Genomic DNA, 23,824 nt, shown 5'->3' with positions numbered 1-23,824 from the left:
CGGGCGCTCCAGCCAATCAGAGGCGGCGGCGCTGTCAACACCGCGAGAGTGGGGGCGGGGCTTGGGCCGAAGGGGGCGGGGGGGGCGGAGTCTGGGGGGCGCTGGGGAAGGGACGGGACCGTGAGGGGAGCGGGAGGTGCCCGGGGACGGGTGTGGGGGCACCGCGGGAGGGACGCGGCGCTTGTGAGAGCAGGAGGCCCACACGGGGCCGAGGAGGGGGCACGGGCTGAAGGGAGGCGGTCCCGGGGGCGCAGACGTGGCGAGAGGGGTCCCCGCGGGGGCTGAGCCCTTGAGGCCGGGGCCGTTCCTGAGGACACCGCGGCGCTGCGGCCCCGGCTCGTTGTCCCGTCGCGGGGTCCCGCAGAAGGTTCTTGGGGACGCGGGGCCTGGCGGCGAGGGTGCTCCGAGGAGCCCTGAGGGACCTGCGAGGGATCGGAAGGGAGCGGGTCTGGCTCGGGGGGCGATGCGGAACCTCCCGGGCTCCGGGGCTGTGCCGGCCCCGGCGTTTGCGGCGAAACCGGCGCTGATATTTCAGAGTTAAAACACCTCGCGGGTTGTTTTTTCCGAGCCTGCCCCTTCATGCAGCGACGTGGCCGTATAAGGACCGTGCTGTGCTGCGGAGTCGAGGGATGGCGGCTCAGCGCTCCCGCAGCCCCGTTATAGCTCACCAAATATTGTTTTTATTGCGAACAGACTTGTAATGAGGTTATGAAACGAGCCTGTGTCACAGCTAAGTCCCACCCATTGCTGTGCTGCTGAGATAGGCCGCCCGTGGTTCCATCCTGGGGGGGGGACTGATCCCACATCCAGCTGCTCCAGAGACACTCCCAGCATCAGCTTTAGCTGCCAAGTCTGATAACCTCCAAGTTTTCCAGGCTTCTGACCGCTAGAAAAAGAAGAAAGCTTTTTTTTTTTTTTTCCTCCTTCTTTATCCCAAGAAGCTCTGCCAAAGGGATATGTGTGTCTCTGGTAACTTCCTTTGAATTCTGGCGTTTTCAGCCCTACCCAGAGGAGATGGTGTGAGTGAGTACCCAAAAACCATTTCTGCTGAGCCAAACAGGCTCCAAGAAAACAGGGAAAAATGAGACAGTTGTCTCTCAGTTTCCTTCTGGTGGAAATATTTTATATTTCTGTAGCTATCTATTAGAGATACATCTCTATGCACTTAAAAATTATGAAAACATGAGTCTGTACAACCCATCAGCGTGTCTTTGTAAGGCCTGTAAAGAGGAATGGTTGTGCTTTGGAGGTGTTGTGCTTCTTTAAGGCAGCAGGAATTTGTTCTTGGCATTATCACAGGATATTTCCTAATGTCTCTTTTTACTGTCCATCTGTGAAATGATCATAAGGTTTTTCTTCAGTGTTATAACAAGGGCTGAATTCACCAGGGTGTAGAACATGCTGAAATAAGCACTATATAAGAACTGATTAATTAATATATTTCAAGTATTTTCTTAGTGAAAGTAGAAGAATCTTTTAGTCTCTCTACAGCCACCCTACTTTGAGTGCTGTAAGACTATGGCACAAGTATTGTGTGTTTATTTATTTATGATGCTTTCAGTTAACCAGCTGCTGTTTTGAACTGCTGTGGGATTCCTGTCTGACTGCTTTTTTTGTTGTTTTATTAATCTCTAAGAAATGTAGCTCAGAACAGTTTCAAAGCTTTCTGAATTAGTGTTATATAATAACAATGAAGCAAGTGATCTGTGAAAAAAGTGAGCCAGATATTAGACACAGAAATGGCAAAATTGGTCAAGTGCATTTTATTTAACTCAGTGGGTCTTGTGTTTATTATTTTTGGTGAGTGTGTTTCTCCCAGTGAAGTTGCAGATCCTTGGTCACATTTAAATATATTGATAGTAGGTGTTTTCACAGAAGTCTTGAAAATGCCCTGTGGAGCCTCAGATTTAAAAAAACAACCAACCAAACCCCAGCAACACTGTTTTACCTGGAACATTTTGCACTGACACCCTTTCCAGTCCAGTGCAGAGGTGTGATGCACAGTTAGGAATATCTTTGACTCGTAGGAGTCCCAGCAGGCACGAAGTTAACTGAGGAGCTCCTGTTGGCAGGTGTAGCCCAGGGGAAGGGAGAGGGGCTGGTTGTGGAATATTTGCACTTTCTGGGGTGGTTTAGCCGAAACAACTGTCTCTTGAATTCTGTTTCTTCAAGCAACAAAGTCAAATGTTTTTTTAAAGTAAGAAGGTGATTCTTATTTCTGTCTGTTCTCAGGGTAACGTACTTGGGACCAAGATATGGAAAACTGGGATGTGGTGAATTCTGTACAGGAAATCCCTTCGTCTTCTGCAGACTCTGATGTCAGAAACACCCACAGCTCTGTCTGTAACTTGAACTGTGACAGGTGATGTGCGGAAGGAATTCCTAACAAATATTTTTATTATTTTGGGTTTGCTTAGTTCGAATGTTTTTAGAGTACTATTGTTATTAAGGTGAAATAATATGTAAGATTGCAGTATATTTCAGGGTTCTTTTTACTGTCACAGGTATAATCTTGATGAAAGATTTCTTTTTAGAGGAAAGCCTTACTGAAAGAACTGTGAAGTCTTCCTTAAATTCTTAGTTAACTTCCATTGCCTCGTGTCTCTTAGAATGGGGGAGGAAGGAGGGAACCTGTCTTGGCCAAATTGTAAGAGATCATTTTTTGGAAAGCTCATGCGTTGTGTGAAGTCATTTTTGGAGAGCAGCAGCTTAGGAAAACTGAGTTGTTTTTCTGTTTAATGCCTGAGGTATTCCCAGGGAATAAGAAGTGCAAATATGGCCTGATGGCCTAAGTGAGAGGTGGTTCTTGACTGCCCTGTTAAGATGAGAGTTACAAGTCACTCCTGCCCATGTTGCTTCTCCAAGAGGCCTCAGTCCTGCCCTTCCTAAACCATTGCTCCACAGAAGCTCAGCTCTGGGAGCTCCTGACCTCAGGCTCTCTGAGGAATCACAGGAGTTTGATGCAAAGCTCTATTTGTTGATGTTTGTACCAGTGAGCAGCAATATCTGTGCTGATGATCCTGTCTCTCTCCTTGGAAAGCTACTGCATTTCATAGTGTGTAGGATAAGAGCGAAGCACACTGTGGATTCTTTGACATTGCCTTGAAAAATCTCCTCGTGAATTTATCATTTTTATTTCAAGATGATGAGAGGCTCGGTGTAAATTAAGTGTATAATTCTTTTCTGGCTGCCCAGCATATGTAGTGTATTGTTTTGGCCACTGTGTTGCACAACTGACACAATAAATAATTGAGCTGTTTTTCCTCATGTTTCACTAGAAGTCCTTCATCCAATCCCAATGGAGTTTCTGGTTACTCAGGGAATACCAGGTCCTCATTAAAGCCTGGTTCTGTTGAACTGTTTGCCTCCTTTATGCAAGACATCCAGGCCATTGGAAATGCTGACACGGAAATTGTGAAGAACTGTGAGGTAACTGATGTTCAGGTTTATTTAAAAAAAGTTGTATTAATGTATTTGCTCTGCATTTTGGAAGACAAATCTAATGATGTAGTTCAGCAGCAAGATCCATGTATGGATTTATATATACACATATATGTGTTTATTCTTCTTGATGGGACAGATCCTCTTACACGTATGAACTAATCACCTGGCTGGATTTTATTGCAATTTTATCTTAGCATTTTCCACTATTTTCTCTCTCTATCTTATGTTTTACAATACAGATGTGAATATTTTCCCCCCAAAGTTTTTGAACTGAAAAATTTAAACCTTTAAAACTGTAGCACTTAAAACTGATCTGAAGTGATCCTAGAAAATAGAATTTTTCTTTCTAAAATTGGTTCTGTTTTGCTTGATTTATTTATATGTTCCATTTGTAAAGATGTGTAGGTGATTAGTTTGATTCCAGATTTAAAACAACACAAAAAAAATAATGATGGAGTTTCAATGAACTTATTCTCCCGAACACTTTTCTGAAGGTTTTTGTTCTTTTTTATTTTATATGTTATCATTATATTTAGTCATCATATGGAACATTAATTTTCCACACCATGGGCTTGTTCCTGCAGAATTTTTGAGCTTTCTGGCTGTGATCCATCACAGTGTCTCTTGGCAGATGCTTAATTTGGGTTCTCTTTAACACCTCCAGAAACAGAATATTGATGTCTGTGTCCTGTGCTTCAAGCACCAGGCTCCATAAACATTGGCATAAAATAGTTTTTAAACATCAGATTTTGCCATGTTTTAGGAATGCTATACATTTGATTTTTTTAATTAATTTTTTTTTATTGCATATTTGTGCATCATGACCTTCAGCTGGATTGCTGAAGAGTTTCTTATTGAAGTGAATGGTTCCCTGGACAGAGGGATGTTTAATTCTCAATTTTAAAATTACCTTTAATTAATTGAACTGGATCTGCCTTTCCAAAATTCGACTGTACTTTCCTGCCAGCTGTTTCTTCTTTTAGTTCCCATTGATTGACACATTGGGGGCTGCAGGGGTGGTGGGGTGGGAAACCACGGTGCTGTTACTCAGCTTTGCATTATGTCAACACCTAAGTATAGGATTGCAAAGCTATTTGTAGCTACAGGAAGAGGTGAGAGATGCAATATGACTGTGCTTTAATTATTTTACTTTGTGATTTAATAGACAAGGTGGCTACAGCTGCTGAGACTGGTAGAAAAGCAATGTCAGCAACAAATAGTTGCCCAGCAAGAGCAGTTCCACCATCAAATCCAAGTAAGTAATGATTTGGCCATGTGGGTAGATGAGGCTGAATGTTTCTTTTCTCCCTCCAACCCCACACCCCTCCAAAACAATGCAGAGAGGCAGGTAATGGAAGTGGACGACTGGAATGCTGTTTACTGGATGCATATTTGAGACAGCCTTGGCTAATTAACAGAGTAACTGGTAGGAACCATTTCAGAAGAGATTTGTTGATTATCTGTTTTCATTTGTTTTGTTTTCACAAGCATTTGGTTCAGAATGCCCACATGATAACTTGATTTTGTAGGTACAAGATGTTTTTTGTTAACTGTTTAATTTCTGATTTTGAGCCATCGTAGCTTTCTTTTCATTAGAAAATGTTGTACTACTTGTCCAGACAGCATAGCATAGGGAAACCATCCCTGAACACTTATTTAACCCTTCAGTTGAACAGTCTCCTTTCTAATAATGAAAAATGACCCCTGTGAAGGTTCACATTTTTGCTGAACCACATTTATCCTTTAGAACAGGAGAAATGTCTTTGTATGTATAAGAGACAGTAATACTATAAATATACAATGCTTAATATCCTCATCATTTTGGTTGCTGTTTTTCCCTTCCCTTTCCTGGTGCCCTCCACACTAGTAATAATCAGCAGTTCCTGAGTTAACAAGAGGTACTGTCCTTTTATCCTGTTTCTCCTGCCTCACCTCCTCCCCTCTGCCTCCCATCTTGGCATTTTCGTCCCACCAGTGTTTTGTTACCTGTGTTATTCCCTTCCTCTTACTGTAGTGGTTTGATTCACTTGTTGATCATAGTCTTTACTAATCCATTGTGTTGGCTTGGCTGGTTTTTGTCTTTTTTAATAGGAAAGGCTACCTCTGGAAGAGCTGAGGGCGTGGTGCCAGCAGGGACTTACTAACTGCATGAATTGCCACACTAAATACAAAATTAACAGCTACCACTCAGTTGTATGAGTGCATTAGATAAAATAAATGGAGCTGTTCCAAACTTTAACTGCTGTGCCAGAGACCTGCTGAAAACACAGGCAACTCAACACATTCTACTAAGAAAAATAAAAAGACAAAAATAATAATCTATTTGGGGTGGAAAAGCAAGATGCTGCATCAGCATTGACATGCCTGAGATAAGGCTTGCTCGAGGCTGGGTTTCGAGACCAACTGTGCTTATAAAAATACATCTTCATCCTTGTGAAAATAGGGATCAAAAGACCTTGAGTTCATTTTGGAATCAGTGGGGTCAGTCCTTGGCTTATGTGACCTAAACAATAGGAGATGAGCTGTCACCACCTGTGGATCATCCTAAGATCAGACTTTATGAAAAGGATTTAAAACCAAATTTTCCTACGATCCCAAAACTTTAGAAACCTTATCTTATTTTTCCCAGGTTTTTCCATCTCTTGCAATTATTTGTGACTATGCAAAGAGAAGTTAAAATGCACTTTAGCTGGAATTGTAGCCTTTCACTTTTCCAACACAGGGTATTAATGACAAAGATTAAATGTCAGCAGGGAATCTGATCTCCCTCCTCACCCCCAGTTCTGTTTTTTCCCTTTTGTTCTCCCTTCCCTACCTTTCTGACAGAGTTCAGTCACAGAATTAAAGTGCAAACAATTGCTGCACTCATGATTGAAATCACTAATAGAACAAAAAACTTTATTATGGAAGAAAACTTCATCCCAAGCTTTTTGTTTGTTGGTTGGTTTTGGCATAGAAAGACTGAGCTGAAATTCAATTGTTAATTTTATTGCAAGTCAATAAAACATCTGAGGCTTGGTCCTGACTAGAGTTACAAGTAGGTTCCTCTGAAATTGTCTTATTTTTTTATTTCTTACTTTAAGAGAACAAATGATTTTTGTTCAGTTCGTGCTTTCCAGTTGCTGTTCACGTGTGAGTGATGTCCTGTAGTCCTGTGAAAAGACAGGAGTTCCACCTTCTCAAAAATTATTGCAAGCTCTTTTTTTTTTGCCTTTCCTGAGGGAATTAGTTTGAAATATGTTATTGAAAGGAACTCTATAGGCTGGTCTTGTCACATGTAAGAAGAGTTGTGTGCTCCTGCAGTTCAGTAATCTCGAGATAACTCCGGGGAAGTGCTGCCCATGGGCACTAATGGGAAATCCTTCCACAGCCCTTGGCAAAGGCATCACTTGTTTCTCAGAGCTGTTTCAGTACTTCCAGTGCACAACTGTAAAACTTAAAAAAAAAATTACTTATGTACTGAAATAACTCTCTGCAGCCATTGTAAACTAAGTAACCTGTTAAATGGAGTGATCCAGTCATAGGTTTGTTCCATTCCATCGGACACCAGGGCAATCTAAATGTAGATCTTTGTATTATCCCATAATATCTAAATCGGGTATTTTAAAGTCAAGTTTTATGCAAATAATCTTACAGAGGTACATTATTCCTATTAGCATAATAGAGGAATGGTTAATCCTTCCAGTGAGGCATCCTTGCAATCTTTAAAAGTGTATATCCAAGTTAAAAATTGGTTTAGACCTAAATTCAGCAAAACATTTCGGTCCCGTGTCTGTGGATAGTTTGTATTTCTTCAGCTGGCTGGGAGGTGACTGTAGTTCTGAAGGCAGTCAGTGAATACATTCATGCATGTTTCTTACATGAATTAATGACTCCTGAGACCTGGAATTCACTGCATGGAATGAAGGATTGTTCCCATGGACATTTGACTGTTGCGCGCAGTACGTACTGATCTCCTTCATGCATGAGGTGTCTGCTCATCTTGGAGTCCTATGAAATAAGTGCTCTAATTCTGTCACTAATCACATGAAGCATCAAAATATGGATGTGATTTGTGCCACCATCTCATGGCAATCGTGCCTTTCCCTTTTGTGCAGCTGATTCAGGCTGAGATCAGGCAGCTGGTGAAGTTTGGGAGCAGCAGTTGGGGAGCCGGCAGGAGCCGGGGTTTGCCTGCCACGCTTCCAGGCGCTTTTCCACCGCTAGCAATTCCAATGGGGATGCGATCTGAGCTCTTCGAGGAACACGAGAGCATTGTCCATCAGCTCACATCCAGTGAAGCAGAGAGCCAGCCCAGTGCATCCGACCTGCAGCAGGAATGTTGCGGGAGCGACGCCTCCATGAACAGCGGGTATGGAACGCTCTCCACCTCCGAGCTGAACCCTGGCACGGCCAACAGCACCAGCAGGGCCACAGATTCCATGGAGAAAACTTCCCAAGGACACAGGGATGGAGCAGGGTTGCAGAGTGATGCAACTGTAGCCAGTGTTCAAAATAAAACAGAACTTTTACCAAAAAGAATAGAGGAAAATTGTTCACCGGGAAGGAGCAACATTTTAGTTTTTCCTGCTGAATTTGAGCATAAAGTTGATGAAGCTCCATGTGGGAAGAAACCCAGGTGAGTGATAAACTTTCCAGGTATGTTAATTTATTGTAGACAGTTCCCATTGATTAAAGAGCTATTGGTAACTGGGAACATGCAAGAATCGAATGGAACCTCTTGATTGTAAAAAACTTTGCTGCTTGGTACATAAATATATTTGTTTAGCCTGATGTCTCTGCATGATGCAGGTTTGCATCTGCAGTGTTTATTTGTTGTAGATGTGTTGGGGGAAATACCTTCCTTATATGTGTGTGTGTTTCTTACCATCCAGTAAATCTTTAACGTCGTGGGCACAAAAGTTGAAACAAAACCAACCAAAAAGGATAACTGCAGATGAAGTGTGTGTGAACTCTATGCAAGAAAATGAGAAAGTGAAGAAATCACCACTTGAGAATGTAAGCCTCTTTTTATTTTCTTGTGTTTTTCTAATGTTATTCTTGTCACTGGTATTTTTGCAGAGTTACAGTATGTTCTCATCCAGCATATCCTTTCATATTTAGCATTTAGCAATTCTCATTCATATATTTAAAGTTCATGTGGGCAAAGTTTACTTCTTGGATCATTCCATACTCAGGCACACAGTGATTTTGGCTTACTTTATTCATTTCCTAATCTTTGTCTCAACCTCCCCAAGTGGCACATGTTCTTTCCTTGTGGAGATAATGGCCACATTCTCAGTTGAAGCTTCAGGTCATGGCAATTTATGGTGCCCTGTAATTTTTTGAAGGATCTTTTGAAGGATCTGTCAGCTGCTGATGCCTCTTTTGGCACATAAAATTCTTTGTGTTGTTAAGGCTTTAACCACTTTGCCCAGGACAAACATTCTTCCAGACTGGGATTTTAAGTTGCAGAGATTTTTTTGTTTAGTTTGGTTTGGGCTTTTTTGGTGTTCTCAGCAGTCTCAGTTTGAATCAGCTCAAAATACTTCTTATGAGAAGAGTTTGGGTTCCCCCTTGCTCATACTTTTGAGTTAATAATTGTGTATGTTCACAAATCTGATTATTTTGAGGAGGGATGTTTAATCACATATAATATTTCTGATCCAAAAGTCTGTTATGCAACATGATTGCATGAGTAATCATCATACACCCAACTAGGAAGCTTTAGAATGACTTCCAGCATATTCAATGTCACAAACCTCTCTCCTTATGCCATTTCTAAGGAAATAATTCCTGAGACTCTGTGAATGGCTTCTACAAGAGAACAGAACTAGCAAATAGGAATCACTTGATTCAAGGCAGGGTCTGTTTTTTTTTTTTCCTGTGGTCACTTGGAGGATGATCCAGGAAGGGTGAGAGCAGCTCTTTGGGTTTGCTCTCTTCAGTCTTCTGTTGTCAGAGGAAACAAGATATTCCTCTAAGGGGATTTTTCAAACCAGGAGTCCAATGCATCTGCTGTGGTTGGTTTTCTTTTCTCTCTCTGCTACAGGAGAGGGTGCATAAGAAAATTAGTGCCAGAAACTCAGATTTTGAAAAGAGCTTTATCTTTCTGTTCCTTTGTAAGAATGCAGTTGCTACTCCTTCATTTTCCTTTCTTCCTCCTTAGGCAAAGGAAATACCTAAATAAAAACATTAAGAGGGACAAAATAGCCTTGAGGTGAGATGGTAATTCCTGCAAAAAACTTGAACAGCTTTAGTTCTGATTTTTTTCTCTCTTATTTTGTTAACTCAGTGGTTACTATCCTGTTACAGTCCTCACTTGTATGAAGTGTGTGGATTTGTACAATTGTTGAGCTGCACTAATGGAACAAAAAGCCCCAAGCAGAGCAGAAAAGAGCAATGTGAGATGACCATTTTTAAGCAGCTGCCCTTCCTCAGTTGCTCTGCTGTTATATCAGTGCCACTTCTTCCTTTGGTTAAGGAAGAGGAGAGTTGTGGCAAATCTTAAATAATGTGAATTTTTTTTTTCCTGTGTTGGTCCCACCCTTTTCAAAGTTTTGCTTTAATTAGCTGGGGATGTTTGGAAAATTGGGAGTGATGAGCAGAAGGATGTGGAATACCTTGTCTGTCTGAGATGACAGACAGTGGTACCTCCAAATTTGGGATAGGTGGAGTCATAACAACTGAATATATGAAATTCCAATCTTAGGATGAGGAAGGAAGTAACTCTTTATTGTTAAGTCATCTCTATATACTTGTACCTCTTAAGGAACAAGAAAGTTGAGATGACTGTCCAAAATGTGTATTTCTGTAACAGCTAATCCCAAAAATGCTCCACAAGCACACAGGCACTTTAGAGAAAATAGAAATATGTATATATATATATAAATATATAAATATGTCATATATCTGTATAAATATGTATAAAAATATAAATATTTTAAAGTTATGAGGCATATCTTAGCTTCCCTTTCAACTGTGATTGCTCTCAATATAAATTGTGTAGGTTTGGATCATGCTCTATTTAATCTCTTTGCTTAAAAAGAGTAGTAACATTTATGTGCAATTTAAAAAAAATTATACCCTTGATTTTTTTTTCCTTGCCATGTGGTTTTCCTTATAAATTTATTTTCCCATTGTAATTTTAGACAAACCTTACTGATGCTGCTTTGCCACCTTACACTTTTTACCTCAACCAACCGAAGGAAAGTCCCAATTCCTTGGTGTCTGAAGCTTCAGGTAGAGTTAATTTCTTGTACTTAAATTTCCTTTTCTTTGGAATTCTCATTTTTCAGTGCTCTTACTGGAATGCATCTCCAGTAACTCCAGGGAGGTGAGGAGGATTTAAGCACTGACAGGCTTTGATTTAGCATAATTCTGCTTTTCTTGCACCTCTTTTCAAACTGATGCAGCTCCTTTGTATCACTGCTGGCAGATGTAGGACATGCAGCAGTTGTTTTTTTTTTTTTTTTCCAAATTTCCCAAGATTCAAAGCTGAGCTTTGTGTTTAAAACTGTTTCATAACATAATTACTGTTAAAATCATGGCAAGGTATCAAATGATGCTTCAAATGTGAGCATCATTGACCTGGGAATGTGGTGGTTCTTAGATTGCTTTTTTTGTGTTCATGGTTTGGCTTTGTTGTTCTGGGGGCTGGATATGAGGGGTGGTGGGTGGTGGTTTTTCATGGTTTGGGGGTTGTGGTTTTTTTTTTCTTTGATGAAAGCCAAAAAACTAATTCCCATATTTTGATCATAACAGGGTGGATTCCTGTCAGTAACAAACAGGGGCACAGAGATGCAGCCCTGCAAACTGTGTATAATTATTGCTGCTTCACAAGCCACTGAGAGAGGGACACACATAAAAAAACAAAGTGGGGTTGAGTCTGTGTCTGTTCCTCTTGTGCCACCCCTTAGTCCTGGCAGTCTGTCCTTTTGCATGTTACAGAGAGCTGTTCAACACCAAACTGAGGAGTCTGCAGTATCCAGTGGCTGCCTGGGATTATCCCTTGGGTGATACCAGTTTTAAGTGCTACACTGGAATCATTAGAAATATGAAAGTCTGTGATAATTGAGGATTTTTCCCCTCAACACCCATCAGTGACTGTGGTGCTGTGTGATGTGATGCTGGTTATGTTGCCTGTGCCTTGCATTGAGATTTTTGTCACTCCTGGTAACAAATGCTCTAATAAGATCCTTAAGCAATAGATGCAAATAACTAACACAGCATTCTTGTTCAAGAAAAATAACATTTCACTAATGGATTTTGGGATTCCTGTTCTGTAGCCTCGAGCTTGAAATTTGTCTTTTTTTTTTTTTTCTTTTGATGTTTCTTCTTGTCAGGACTTTCATACTGGAAGTTAGATGAAAAGGAGATGTATCACACTCTACCAGAGAATTTCAGAAGTGAGTTTGCTGATGTTTTCTCCACAAAAGTATCACCAGATCAGGTAAACTTTGTATGTGGTTAAAAGTTGTCATGTAATTCCTTGTCATCTTTGTTTTTTTTTTTCCTATGATGGAAAGAACCAGCCCTCCAGAATTTAACTTCTCTGTGAGAACTCTGTTGTTAACTCAGTCTTTCCTACTCTGCTCCTTCATTATTCCTGTACCCCAACTAACCTCACTTGGAATTTATTGACCTTTTTTTGTTATTCAAAAGAAACTCTGTAGGACATGAAAAGTGACTCACTAGTGTATTAAAGGTGCCTCCTTAGAGACCCTTTTTTAGCCTGGGTGCATTGAATAAAGCTGCCTTCTGTCCTGAACTGCTTTATTAGCTAAACCCACCCCAAAACTTTTTTATTTATTTATTTTGGGGATGGAGGATTGTGTTCAGAAAAAGTAATGTAGCAATTTTGCCTGTTGAAGTTGTCTTCTGCTGAGGAAAGGAAGTTGTCATCCCTGAAGGATATTTATCATAAAAGACAAAGGGAAAACAAGCAGATGCCAGACCAGAATGTTTTGCCTTCTTCCCAGTCAAGTCACCCACCAGAGGTAACATGAATTTCTTTACTTCCCATCTCAGTTGAGGATATGTTGAATACAGGCTGGTTTCACATGAACTGGCCCCTGCTGCCACCTCCAGTGTTTTGCTGGAACAGCAGTTTGAGCAGCCGAGGGATGAACCAGCCCGGGAAAGGATCCAGCTGAAAAGAACCTCTGAGAACACCCTGAGTGAAGAGGCACCTTTGCAGCACAGCCTTGAGGATGGTGCAGGGACGGCTCTGCCTGTGCTGAGGCTGCAGCTCATGGAATGCACTGGAACTGCAGTGGCACAAGCGGGATTTTCTTAGTGCTTCCCATGAAACAGGACAGGCACAGGTTGTGGAAATGATTCTTTATCATCTCTCTTTTTTTATACAGCTCTCAGTCCTGTACATAATCCAGTAATGATGCGACTGTATTGTGTAGATAATTCATGAATTGCTTTTGTAACCTACAAAGTTATTGTTTCAACATATAAACAGATATCGTAGACCTTCTGTTTGTGTAAGTGAAATTTCAAAGGTTTTCTAGACAGCTACAGATGTTGGATATGTTCTTTATTAATGGAAACTTAGAAATTTGGGAATGTGTATTGTCATTGAGTGTTACAGGCACCTTCTTATTGTCGCTACCAAATGACTGCAGTAATATTCAGTGTAATGCCTGCAGTGTTATATGCTTTACTGGTGTCTTCAGATCAACTCCATTTCAAAGAAGAAAAGTTAAATCACAGTTTTTTAGCATTGTAACTTATTTCCTAGATCTTGACGTTGGACCCAACCCTGCACATGAAACCAGGTCAGCAGAACCAGGGACGCTGTTTTTTCAATATTCCTGAAGAGATTACTCCCTTTTCTCCAGACTCTATGGCAGAGCCAGGATTTTCAAGTCATTGTGACACAGACTCTTTCTCCCAGACAAGTCACTCTTCTCAGTTAGATGATCCTCCCAAACACCCTGCCAGCAGCAGAGCTGTGCACTTGGACTTCTGGAGAAATCACCCCTTCCAAAGTGAAAACAAGAGCAGCTCCCCTTTTCCAAAGGCATACAGGGATGCTGACCGTGATAGTTCAGTCAGCACTGAGGAGGAAGAAACACTGACTTTAACTCCATCCTCTGTTACTCAGTGTGCTGACAACACTTTGCCAGATTATAGTCTTTCAGTAGCACCTGTTGAAGACCCTGTGGTAATGTCACAGTAAGTAATTTTTCCTTTTTTAAAAGTCAGAGTTGTTACTTTCATGGAAGAAATGAAACAACAATAGTAGTGAACCAAAGAAAATATGTGAATTCAGTTTGCTTAGAACAGAGCTGGACATTCCTGCTTTTTTTCTCCTTTTTTCTTCTTTTTCCCCCCCTTAAAATATAACTGGAGTATAAATAGAGCAGTCATTTTCCACTTCTTACTTCTTTCTTTAACCATTCTATTAATTTTCTTTAGACCACAATATTTAGTCTTCTTTAGACCATACAATTTATTCCAAGGCACAATATTTGTGTTTTGTCTTCCTTGGATGTCAAAGCCTTAACTGGAAGGCAAAACAATTTCCTAGGTTTTATTTGGTTATTTCTCTTTATACATAAAAATAAAAATACATCCTTCTGCATGAGGGGTTTTATTTAGGCAGAGAATTTCAAAGTTTGGGGGGGGGTCTGTTTTCTTCTTTAGAGTCAAATGGTGGGAGAAGCACAGAACTACTGGACTTAGGAAAAATAAATATTCACTGTTGAAGCTCTCATGCTTTGCACATGGACAGGCAGACAGGGCATATATTCCATGTGTCAGGCCCTCTAAGCTTTGTATTGTGTTTGTATGTATTATTTGTATATAATAATCATAATTTCTAGTTGTATTAATGCAAAGAATTCTCTGCCTTAGATGACAAAACTTTCTTTGCTTTCATTCGAATGGAAAAAAGTTTTGTGAGAGAGATTTGTACTCAGAGTTCACTCTGAATGAAATATCCAAATGATTACATATAGATAGCTGGATTTTTTTTTTTTTTTTTAATTCTTAATTTTAAAACCAGGATTAGGCAGAACCTGAGGGAGAAACACGCTCGACACATCGCTGATCTCCGAGCTTACTATGACTCGGAGATCCAGAGCTTAAAGCAGCAGCTGGAGGCAAGTCAGAGAACTGCTTCTGCTGAGGACCTGAAGAAAATCAATCAAAGTCTTGCTGACAGGTGCTGTTTGTCCTTCCTTGTTGTCTTCCTCTTTTGGTGGTGTTCTTTACACTTGCAAAACTAGGCATCCTTGTGTTAGAATGTCTTGAAAAGTTTACGTCACTCTTCAGTTCTGAAGATTTCATGGATCTGTGATACTAATATTTCCCTATTAAATGTAACTTTTGCATTATTTAATGCAGCTGTTCAAGCTGTGGCTGCCCCGTCCCTGGAAGTGTCCAAGGCCAGGTTCTATGGGGCTTGGAGGAACCTGGGATAGTGGAAGGTGTCCCTGCCCATGGCAGGGGGTGGAACTGGATGATCTTTAAGGTCCCTTCCAACCCGAACCACTCCATGATTCTATGAAAATCAGTTTATTTGGCCTGATTGTTGCTGGAGCCAGTACAAGCTTTCCTCGGGAATGGCTGGCAGGCAGAGGTATCCTAAGCAATTTGAATAGGAATGATCTATGTTGTCCTTCTTTACCCTTCATGTGAAAACTCCAGATGATACAGGACCAATGTTGAATTCACTGGGGGGTTTGTGCTGCCCTCTGTGTGCCCCACCTGTGTATTCCATTAGACAGAGCTTGAAAGGTTGCTATATATAGAATATCGATGAGATTTTTGTATCGTTATTGCCAGTCAAAATACATATTGCAAATTTAGACAGCTAAAATACTTCACAGAGTTTATGTCCTTCAGAGTAATTGAGAAAGTGTGTGGGTAGCTGGGACTCTTTTGTACTTCCAGCACTAATGTCTACTTTCAAAGCTGACTTCTGGGCTGTCTTACTGAGTCAAAGTAGGAGGAGGTCACAGGCTGGGCACCAAAATTCATGGGGAGGCTTGAGGAAGGAAATAAGGCTATAAAATGTAGATTTGTTATTTGAAGGTTTGTGTAATCTGTATGTTCTCAATAGGTGTGAGCAGTTGGATGCAGCTCTGAATGAAGCCAGTGCTCGCATAAAAGCCCTGGAAAATAAGAATAATCTGCTGGAAAAGCAAGTGGTAAGTGTATGTTCTTAAATCAAATTGCTTTTTAAGTGAAAGAGTGAGAGAAAAGCTTGTTCACTGTTAAGCTGATCTGTGTTTCTATGCTTTTGTCTTTTTATTTTCAACCTTTGTCTTACTATGTGACATCAGCCAGTGTGTTACACCAGTGATTTTCCCAGCTGAGTTTCTTGGGATTCCCTACCTGAATCCTCAGCACTTTTACTCACGAACCTTTTTCCAGGTTAGAAAGGATCAAACAGAGTTCAAGAGTGAAATATTGTGATGTGTTTATCATGTTTCTCTCTAAATTTCCTAATTTATTGATTTGGTTTTAACTACTTTCTTATTCAAGCTGTGATAAAAGCAAATCTCACCTGTGCTGGGGCAACAATACTCTTTCTCTAAGTATATTTACACTGGTTTTGGCTAGGCCAGACCTCTTTGGGTATGCATAAATAAATGCTGGATTTATTAGTCAAATCACAGGACACTTTGTCTTGTAAGTTGGACACCTGCAGAGACCAATTCCACCTTTCTTAGACATTTTTCTATGCTGGGAAGCAAATCAATCATCTGAGATTAGAGGCTTCATCTCTAGACATTATAAGTCCTGTAAAATAAATACATCTTTGGTGTTTCCAGTCTTCACTTTCATTCTTGAAGCATCACAGAAATGAGCCAAAAATCCTGTTTAATTCATGTCCAGGTGTACCCTTGTTTTCTGTTTACATGATTTCAGGTTGCACTGTGCACTGAAATAAATGATCTGCCGGGGAAGTGTTTGTAAAGGATGTTTTCTCCCCTCCAGGCAGAGTGGAGGGAGCGTTTCCAGGCCCTCAGCAGCACTTCCAAGGTTCTGCAGGAGCGGATCGAGGAGATGCGGACGACCCACAAGGAGAAGGACAACACCATCAGCCGCCTGCAGTCCAGGCTCAAGGAGCTGGAGGAAGCTTTTGAGAAGGCCTACAAGTTATCTGATAATAAAAACACGAGGCTAAAGGAAGAAAACAAAATGTTTCAGAATGTAAGTGAGAAAATGGACAACAGGAAGTCTGTCCTGGGTGTGGAAACTGCTGCGAGTTTCCAGCTGGAAAGTCTTAATGCACAACTAACCCAGCAGAAATGACTCAGCTGACTCCTTGGAGGCTGGGTGACACTAATAGATATTCAAAAACCATTATTTAAGGCAGCTTATGTGTACTTGATAACCCTTCCCATAGTCAGTCTCAGGTATTTATTACTTTTAGTTAATTTTATTTTTGAAGATAGTACGTGCAATTATTTTAGAAAGTTATTTTTTTTCCTCTCTTAAGTTTGTTGGAGATGGACTAAATTTCTCATATCTCATCACAGCTTGATAAAACTGTTCATTGTGTGTGATTTTAGGCTGAATCAAAGGAATTGTTCCTCCAATTCTTCAGGAATAGCTTTATGGAATGTTTAAACGAGTTGGCCAAATGGGTATTAGCTGGAAAATCTACGTCATGCTTTAATTTCTTTTTTTACAATTGAGATTTCAAAATACAAAGTCAGTTTTAAGGTCAATGAGGAATTTTAGTGGTTCATTCATTCAGTTTCTTTAGAGAGAGAGAATTTGAAAATTAGAAATACATTCTGTAAGTAGCTCTGTCTCCTCTTGTCCCATCTATAACTTCTTGTTCCAATTAGAAGATGATAAGAAGAACTTACAGAATGTCCTTTAATAGTATTTGTTATCCCCTGTAGTGCTTCTGCGTGTCGTAGACAAGCAGTTGGGATGATTTTACAGCAGTCTGTTAATTGTGGATGGTCTCAGTGGGAGTTTTTGTGTTCTTTTGTTCTGTTTTAGCTTTTAGGAGAATACGAGTCCCTTGGAAAAGAACATGAAAGAGTAAAGGTAGGTGCACTCCAGTTAATTAAAAAACCAAATGTGATAATGTGCCATAGAATTTGCTGAATTAACTGATGCATTTTGAAAAAAGCTCAGATGGAAAGATCCATGTTTATTTTTACTGAGAGCTTCTTACTCCATCTGCGGAGCCCTGGAGGGAAAAGGGGGAATTTGGAATGTATTATTTTCCAATCATAGACAGCAAAAATACTGCAAAATCAAAGCCAAGGAAATTTAATGGACCCTTTGAAGGTGTATTTAATGGAGTGTTCTTGAGACTGATGTGGAGTTACTTGTTTTTCTTTTAGTGCACTTCTGGGCTTTTCACTTTTTTCTTTGTGTCCTTGTAGGATACATTAAATACAACTGAAAACAAATTGCTTGATGCAAACACACAGATTTCTGATTTAAAAAGGTAACTGTGAAACTTATTACTCTTTTACCAATATGAAATACAGACTATGGCCTAAACAGCTACTCCTAGATAATGAAGGCTGTAGATCTTGCCAGTTTAATTACATTTTATGAAGCATTCCCGTTGTTTGATGTTACTTGTACACACTAAAAATCTTGTTATTTTAGGATATGTGGGTTTTTTCTACTTCTTCTGCTTCCACAGCAACATCTCCTGGTCCTGTCTTTCTAGCCAGGTTACCTGATTTATTTAACTTGGAATTCCAATCCATATTTATATCTGTACTTAGATAGATACAGAGATACATAGAAATGCAGCAGTTTCTCTTGTTCTCCTGCTTCATCCAGGATATCTGAATAAAAATGAGTAAACTAAGAAATATGGTGTATCTTTTGTGTCATTGAAATCATCTCCTAATGCATCTTTACTGCTTCCCCTTTAGGACAATTTTAAAACTTGAAGCTCAGCTCAAGCAGGTGGAACATGAAAATATGTTGAAACTTCGCCACATCACCGAGAACCGTTTGAGAACCTCTTGTGCCAAGTGAGTGAATGTTCCAACAACAGGAAAACAGGTCCTGTGTTTGGAATACTTTTTAACATGTGTTGGCTAAAAGTGGATCAACATGAGGTCAGTCCATAGGCTAAACTGGATTAAACATATGTAACATAATCCAGAGACTTCACATTCTAAGAAATTATGAAACCCAAATCAGTACTTTGGATAGTGGACCAGAGTGTCTCTGGTCTTCCCAAATGAGTGTTAGATGGGTCTCAATTGCTCAGCTGAGTAGGGATTTCCACACTCACTGAAGAATTTGGGAATAAAATCTAATACTCCAACAAGACATTGGAGGTTTTCCATGTGTGTCATTGATTTGAAAGGCTGATCACAACTTTTTATGGTTCTAAATATAGTTTGTAGTTTAATTTATTTAATTCTCTTACCATATCCTGAGAGTAGGGTGGGAGTTCAGTGACAATGCACACTCCAGTTTGAATTGGGAATTTATGTTAAGAGAATTAAAACTGATCTGTGTTCTTTTATTTGTTTGTTTCTTTGTTGGTTTTTTTTTGTTTGTTTGTTTGAGGGGTTTTTTTATGTTTTAAAGACCTGAAAAACTTTGTCCCCCTTCTTTTTTCATTACTTAGTTATGGTTTCTTCAGTGTCTCTCCCAGTTCAGCACTGATGCTGTGAAGCTCAAAATGATAATTAATGTGATTTGTGGACATCCACTTGTATGTATTTTGGTAGATCTGATTTTTGTTGATTACAAAGATGCAAGTAATTTATGTATTAATATATTAGAGAGACAGATTTCTTTTTAGAGCTCTTTTAATATTTCTGAACCAGATCCCTCAACAATGAACAGGAAAAAGGAAGACCTGGGCAGGGCAGCCCATGTTCATCAGGGAGGGGGATGTAAGAGCCAATATGGATTTAGAAGTTAATCTGTCCCTAACTGATCTCAGAGGCTCAAGGAAAGCCTCATTCCAATTGAATGCCCAGCAGGATAGATTTACACAATAGTACTTATGGTTCATAGCTTGGGTAAACAAGACCCTTTTTTTCTAACTATCTACTTTGCTGTGTGTAAAAATCACATTGTTCTTTTGACTTTTCAAGGTAAGAATATAGAAACAGATGCTTATTAGTCAATATTTATCACTCTCACATCATCAGTGGTGGCTTTTTCTTGGTTTTTGTTTTTTGTTTTTTCTTTTTCTAATATTTGGTGTCCAAAGGAAAGCTGGGATCAGATGCTCTGAACTACTGCAGTAATCTCCACCAAATGTTTTCATGTAATTAGTTGGGAACTACTGTTACCCAAACCTTGGTCTGAGTAAGCAGCATTAAATTACAGGAAGATCATCGTGGAGCTTTGCATTCTGAGCATATTGTGTAATTTAGACTGAAACCTCAACATAGGACTTTTTTTTAAAAAATATTTCACTTTTACTTTACAAACATGTTTTAAAAAGCAGTTATTTTTTCCCACGGTATTTACAAGTTTATTGTATATTTCTTTCTGTTTACTGGAATAAATAGCAGCTTTTCCTTTAAAATAAAAAACAAACGACAACAAAAAAAAACAAACAAAGAAAAACTCCAAAGCCTTTTGTAATTTTGAAGCTTTTTGTTCCCACAGCAAGTTGGGAACTCCTGATGTCAGCAGGAGAAAGTGGCTGATACCAGGAGCTGAATATTCCATCTTCACTGGCCAGCCTTTGGAAGGCCAGGAAAGCCCCAAAGATAACAGATTAGAAGAAAACTATATTCCTTCCAGGTGAGTTGGTTTCCTTCAGTATTCACTATGAGGGAAAGTGGAACACTTCTAAAATTAATAAAGTAGAACACTTGTAAAAACTTGTATTGACTAGATTTCTATTTCTAGATTTTGTACTTGTTAAATAGAGTTAAAAAAAAATTCTCAATGTTGTAGGTGCTGTACAATTACTTAAAAACAAAACACTCCATTAAAAATTTGATCATTTTTTTCCCTCCACTGCTTCACATCCTTTAAGGTATCACTCTCCTCCTGAAAAAGATTCTTCACAGGAAGACTCTTCAACAAACACAATAGAAAAGAAAGAAAATGAGATGTCAGAAGCACCAATTATAAAAGCCTTTAAAGAACTTGAAGAAGGAAAAGTGTTTAAAGACTGGGGGACACAGACAGACAAAGAAGACACACCAGCCAGTAACTCTTATTTTTATATTCCTGGGCATGTTTTACTTTGCATATCTTTTAGTTTTGGTGTTCTCAGCATTCAAGTCCATCAGGCTTCAGTGAAGGGATAAAAACAGTGTTAGCATGCAAACTGCTGGAGTTTTTCTAAGAAAATTCAAAATTAGATAGTTAAGTGACTTGTTTAGAATAGAGGGAAGGCAAAGGTTGCTGTTGGGTCTCAAGCTGGAAACTCTTCAATGTCCTCTTTTCTAAGAATATCTCAGTATTTATAAACAGTTAATGGAGCCCTAAGAAAGCTCTGGCTGTACATCCACTTGAGTTTTGTTCTCATGGTGTTGTATTGGAATGTTATTAAGGAAGCTGGTGTGTGTGGGACTGCACTGAGCTGTTGTAACAGCAGGGATTTAGGAGCCTTGTCGTGAGAAAACATCAAGTCTTTCTTAAATGCTTGTACTCTTGGCTCAGGCAGGTACTCCAGCTTTCTTTCTCAAAAGATGCTTTTGTCTGATTTCCACTGTTTCTCTGTTAAAAAAAGGAAAGAAAGGCCCCCACTCTGCAAAGATCCTTTTCCATGAGTTAAGCTGTCTATTCTGTGAGTAGAAGAGAGACTGGAACAAAACAGCACAAATATGTTGATGTGAGGGAGACTTAAGTGCAGCCTTTGTCATTTGTTATTCAGGAGAATATTTGTGAGTTCTCATATTGAAAAAGATTGATTCATATAACAACTTTTTTTCTTTTTAACTAGAAACATCAAATCGACGTCAAACTGTTGGGTTTGTTGAAGCTTCTTTAGTTGCCACCCCAGAGAAAGGGAAGGACCAACACAGACCCAAAAGGTTCAGCTCCCCTTCAGGCCAGAGGTCATCGTCCCTTCCTCCTTCCAACAGGAAACCCAACACTCCAAGTCAGTGCTTTTCTCAAGTTTCCTTTGTGTTACTCGAAAAGTAGGAGCAAACAATGACAGGCTGCTCTAGGAGAGAGCAAAATAGAGGCAGGATTCCTGCATTACTCTGACAGTCTGAAAAGGAGAATGTCTGTAATCACAGCAAATGTGAGAGCTCTGAGTTTATTTTCATTTCTCCGTGTTGTGATGCACTTTTCATCAAATTTAAATAAACACGTAGACAGCTTTGAAAAGCATTCTTTTAAGCTGTAAGCACATGAGTGGGAGGTACTGCATTGGGAGGTTTAAGGTAGATAAACATAATTTGTCTTTTGCAGCAAGAAGAGAGATAATGTTGGCACCAGTGTCTGTGACGTACAGCCCAAAACGATCTCCAAAAGAAAACCTCTCCCCTGGATTCAGCCATTTGCTTGGCAGGAATGAAAACACAGTGACAAGGTACAAGTGTGGTGGTTACAGTTGTGTTCTGATCATTGCTAGAGCAGGAGGATGTTTATTATAGAGGCTCAGTGCTGCTGGTTCTTGTCTAGAAAGTGAGTCATGTGAAGTTTTCTGAATATAAAGCTGAGTTTTGCTTTTTAAAATCTGGCAGGGAAAATGTAGAAGGGATGTTGGGTTTGTTAGTGACACAACATTGATCAGTGACAAGTAGTTAAAGAAGAATTGTTCTGTAGAGTAAGTGCAGATCAGATGTGAATAAAAGTTGAAAGTAGGACCTTCCTACTTGTCCTGGTACCTACAAGCATTTTAAAATATACATAAACTTACCTTTCTGCTAACTTCCTAAATACTATGGTTTCTATCAAAATCTTTGCTTGGCAAAGCTTACAGAGTTTGAGAACACACTTAGCTGTGAGATTAAAGTGTAGGACATGTGTGTGAGGAATAATAAATGTCCAGCACCACTCTTGAGAGTTCCTGAGGATGATGAAACAGGAGCTCAGGGTGTTCAGGAGCAACAGCTTGGTGAGGCTCTGAGAGAAAGTCACACAAATGAGAGGTTTTGGTGTGTGCAAATAGGAGGACATTGGGGCATGGTGCTATGAACAGGAATCAGAAGACTTGCAGTGGCTGTGGGATATAAATAGTTTTATAAAAAAAATTGTTTGTTTAACCAAAAGGTGAAAAAGTAGAAAATTCTGTATTGCCTGATCCCTGATTTCTGACAAGTCATTGCTGTGTGCTTCCTGCTCTGTAGGTTTGATATACTTCTAGATGACCTGGAAACTGGTGCTACATCTACTTTACAGCACAATAACCCAAGGAAAAGGCTCCAGTTTCTCTCACTAGATGATGCAGAAGGTAATCTGTCAAAGTGGGGGGAAAATCTGCTATATTTTTGTACCACAATTCCTTCCACAGTGGTAACAGCTGCTTAACTGGAAAGCTGACCCTTGATTTGACAAAGTGCAACTTATAAAAATCCTCTTTTAAAAATCTTGTCTTATCCCTGGAGCCAGAGATATACCATTCATACAGTATTTTATTTTTATGTATATATGTGTGCACAAACACGGCAGAACAAGAAAAATAATTAAATTGAGGAAGAAGGGCAATACATTTCCCTGTGCTTAACTCAGTTATCCAATGCATATCTTAGGGGGGGTCTATATTAAGATGTACCTGAGTCATACTAATAAAATTCTATTGCTAAACGTTGCATTACAGATAGCAAAGAGTAACTCTAATAAAACCAGCTCTTTCAGATTTTTAAATGACTGATTGAAGCAAATCTTTTCTCACTTTTCTAATCCTTGTCACAATGTTCTGCTTTTGTTTTTATTGATGCATTTATTTAGCCTGGTGTTTGCCTGACAGCTGCTCTGCTTGGTGATATTTAGAAATGTACCAGTAAAAGTAATTCCTAATTAGCACAATAGAGGAATCTGTTTGTTAGCCAAAAAAATATGTTGTGCTACAAAGATCACTTGAAAGATGACCCCTACAAATGTTTTGCATTCTTCTGGGAAGTTGTTTAAGACAAGGGACTGAGGCTTTGCTTCACTGTCCTTGGTTCACATACCGCCACGATCGCGCTGCTTGTGCTGTTATTACTTTGTTTTTCTGTCCTATGCAATCATTTCCCAGACAATTACAAATATAAAAATATAAAAATCCCCCTGCTTTGTTGCTAGGAAGGCAGCATTCAGGTGTCAGACACAGCTCTTGTGCTGAATCCATCAGCAGCGGGCTGAAGAAGGCGGCAGCTTGGGACGAGAGGAGCACAGCTCAAAAATATGAGCCGGTGGCGTCGCCTGGGGAGGAGGACTTCAAATACACAGCAAGGATCACGACTCTGGCTGAAACAGAGAGGCTTTTTGATGAGCTGACTCAAGAAAAGCAACAGGCAAAGATTATTTTTGT

The 23,824-nt window shown here is 39.7% G+C and overlaps 1 protein-coding gene across 1 annotated transcript; it reads left to right on the top strand.

Moving 5' to 3' along the window:
* Positions 1–199: 199 nt before the first annotated feature.
* MPHOSPH9 (M-phase phosphoprotein 9) lies at positions 200–23,807 on the top strand (the record flags this gene model as incomplete). Its single annotated transcript, XM_027737605.2, has 22 exons — positions 200–1,023; positions 2,233–2,362; positions 3,279–3,429; positions 4,610–4,699; positions 7,542–8,062; positions 8,319–8,442; positions 10,575–10,665; positions 11,769–11,875; positions 12,297–12,422; positions 13,175–13,611; positions 14,444–14,602; positions 15,503–15,590; positions 16,384–16,599; positions 17,404–17,451; positions 17,796–17,860; positions 18,303–18,404; positions 20,011–20,148; positions 20,387–20,562; positions 21,302–21,460; positions 21,778–21,898; positions 22,659–22,762; positions 23,596–23,807. Coding segments are annotated over exons 2-22 (3,342 nt in total), but the record flags the coding sequence as incomplete, so codon positions are not given.
* Positions 23,808–23,824: the final 17 nt, after the last annotated feature.

Source organism: Pipra filicauda, unplaced genomic scaffold (genome assembly GCF_003945595.2).
Source record: "Pipra filicauda isolate LSUMZ 115617 unplaced genomic scaffold, ASM394559v2 scaffold14_size4853619_pilon, whole genome shotgun sequence".
Classification (NCBI taxonomy): Eukaryota; Metazoa; Chordata; class Aves; order Passeriformes; family Pipridae; genus Pipra; species Pipra filicauda.
The sequence above is the reverse complement of the archived record's forward strand: the minus strand, read 5'-3'. Positions and strand labels throughout refer to the sequence as shown.